The sequence below is a fragment of the Arachis ipaensis genome, chromosome B07 (assembly GCF_000816755.2).
Source record: "Arachis ipaensis cultivar K30076 chromosome B07, Araip1.1, whole genome shotgun sequence".
In the NCBI taxonomy this organism is placed as follows: Eukaryota; Viridiplantae; Streptophyta; class Magnoliopsida; order Fabales; family Fabaceae; genus Arachis; species Arachis ipaensis.
The window spans coordinates 51,553,027-51,555,743 of NC_029791.2; the positions used below are offsets into that span (position 1 = coordinate 51,553,027).

Below are 2,717 nucleotides of genomic sequence, written 5' to 3' on the forward strand. Positions count from 1 at the left end.
TCTTTTAAAATTATTTTATTTTAAATTTTAAATTTTAAATATTAAATCTTAAATTATTATAATCCTAACCTCTAAATCCTCAAAAAAATAAGTTAAAAAACAACTTTATTTACAATAAAAAAATTGTTAATTATTGACTAATTAATTAAAAATGAGAAATACTAGGGGCCAGCAATTTTTGTGATTTGTAGTCATTAAATAGCCATCAAGATAATTTTAATGGTGTGAGATTGATGTGAGATTTTATCCAATAGCTCACTTTTTTTTTTTTCTAGTTACATGCTGGCCAAAATTTAACAAAGTTGTTCATCCCCTAGATTTTTCCATTAAAAATTACTTCCTATATTACTTCTATAACTTAGTAACTCATCCTAGATGAGTTTTGCTCTGTTGCCAAAAGAATTTGTCTTTTATTTTAGTTATAAATTGATATTCTATTATATGATAATTAAATAATGAGTAAATATTATAGTACGTTGGTTCCTAATATTTTTTTTAAAAATATCTTTTGTTTTAGAGTAAAATAAGAGAAAAATAAAAGAGAAAAAAAATTAAAAATTTTAAAAATAATTTTGTAGAAAATATTTTAATTTCTCTTTCCTCTTTTTTATTTCTCTCCTAATTTCGCTCCAAAAATACCTACCTAATAATGCTAAAAAAATAATTAATAAATATCAAATAAAATAAATTCTAACTATTTTGGACTAATTTATTTTTATTATCAAATATTTTCGAACTAGTCACCAAAAAAAAAATATATTTTCGAACTATATATATGTCATTCAAGCACAACTATTCTTATGTTATTCCTAAAACAAACATTTTTCTCTAAATTACCATTTATAAGCGAATTTAAGTATGTTTCCACTCACTTGATTAGTAAAACCAACTCCAAAGCCTAACAAGATGCGACCCAATATGAGCATGACGATATTTTCAGCGCTACCATTAATGACCCCACCGGCGAAGAAGATACAACCACCCAAGATCATGGTGTTTCTCCGGCCCAATGCCGTGGTGACTCGGCTAGCTAGAAGAGACGACACCAGCCCCGCCAGGTAGAGGGAGGACGTGAACAATGTCAATACTTGACTATCATACACGCAGTATACGTTTGTTTCCGCACTAGCAGCTTTTCTAAGTATTGCTGGAAAGAATTTTTCAAGAAACGGTCTCATAGTTGTTACACCTCCTGAAATTTGAAAAGAAAAAATATTTTGGTGATAATAAAAATTAATTTAAAATGGTTTAAAATATCTTCTTTTATTTTTTAATTATTATTTATCATATTTTGTAATTTTTTATGTAACCTAGTAAATATTTTAAGGAAAAGTCTAGGTTTAGGGCCATAACCAACAAAAAAAATGAGTCATTGGATGAAATCTCACACTAATTTCACACTATTAAAACTATCATTAATGGCTATTTGATGAATACAAACCACAAAAATTACTGTCTCTAACATTTCTCATATTTTAATATAGCAGTAACAATAGAATATTTATTCATAGCACATGTCAGTTAATTTAATTATTTTTTGAATAATTAAAAAATATTAAATATAATTTAAATTAGTAAAGTGATAAAGTAAAGAAATAATCACTTCTAAATTAAAATAGTAAAATACATATTTTATGAAAGTTACAAAATTAATAATAATTAAATAATCTCTCACTTTATCATTTTGTTAATTTCTTTTTTTTTTTTTGGGATGATCTAAATTCAAATTATACGTATGTAGTTGAAAAAAGGGATGACCGAAAATTAAATGTTTTGTTTGCTTTATCTACTTATTTGGAAGCTTCAATTGGGTCTTCACATAAAAATATGCAAATATTTGCTGGTATAAACTAATAAATATGACAAAGGTGTAGGACAACTAAAAATTTTGATTTGTGTTTTAATTTTTTTGTTTTTATTTTTAGTGTTTTTTTATTTTTTAAATTTTATAAAAAAATAAAATAAAATAAAATAAAAATAGAAAATAAGATTTTATTATTTTTATTTTTTTACAAAATCTAAAAAATAAAAATATTAACAATAAAAATAAAAAATAGAAACGTAAACCAAACACTTGAGTCTTTCAAAAATTCTGCGAAGAACTAATGTCTTTTTAAAAAAATAATTAGACAAATAAAATGTCTCCAAAAATTATTAACATTAAGACATTAGATCCGTTCATTAGTCTTGATTTCCGTCAAATTTATATTATGTTTACGTGCCATTTTATCGAGCAAATATGTTGGACACATAACACATTAATGGACACAGAGGCATGAATTTGATCGAAGCCAATAAGAGATTAATAAAATGATCTAACATATGGCAAACGTTAATAATTCTGAGAGATTCATTAATTATTCTAATAGTTTCTTCAAATATTTATTAATTTTTTACAAAAATTTTCCGAAATCTAATTATCATGTCAGTCACCATATCAGACAAATAGGCACAGCCTTCATAGAAGTCAATTGACAGTAAAAGGAAACAAAAAATTAATGTATTGAACTTTAATAATCTTTAAAAACTTAATTATCCACAGCACATTATTCGTCTTTTGCAAAATTTTGGTGCATAGTGATTATTAGTGCATGCAACCTTATATAGCAATAATAGCATCATGGATTTTAATAAGACTATACTTGGCTAACTACTATAATGCACGAATACGAATAGAGATATAAGATACGATATGATATATTTTATATCGATATATA

The 2,717-nt window shown here is 24.7% G+C and overlaps 1 protein-coding gene across 1 annotated transcript in view; it reads right to left on the reverse strand.

The window, feature by feature from the left end:
- LOC107608207 (sugar transport protein 5-like) overlaps positions 1 to 2,717 on the reverse strand; it is a 6,685-nt gene that overhangs the window by 2,088 nt on the left and 1,880 nt on the right. Inside the window, exon 2 of the mRNA XM_016310069.2 lies at positions 873 to 1,192. Coding sequence (XP_016165555.2) covers positions 873 to 1,192 — 320 coding nt within the window. The remainder of the gene's footprint in view (positions 1 to 872; positions 1,193 to 2,717) is intronic.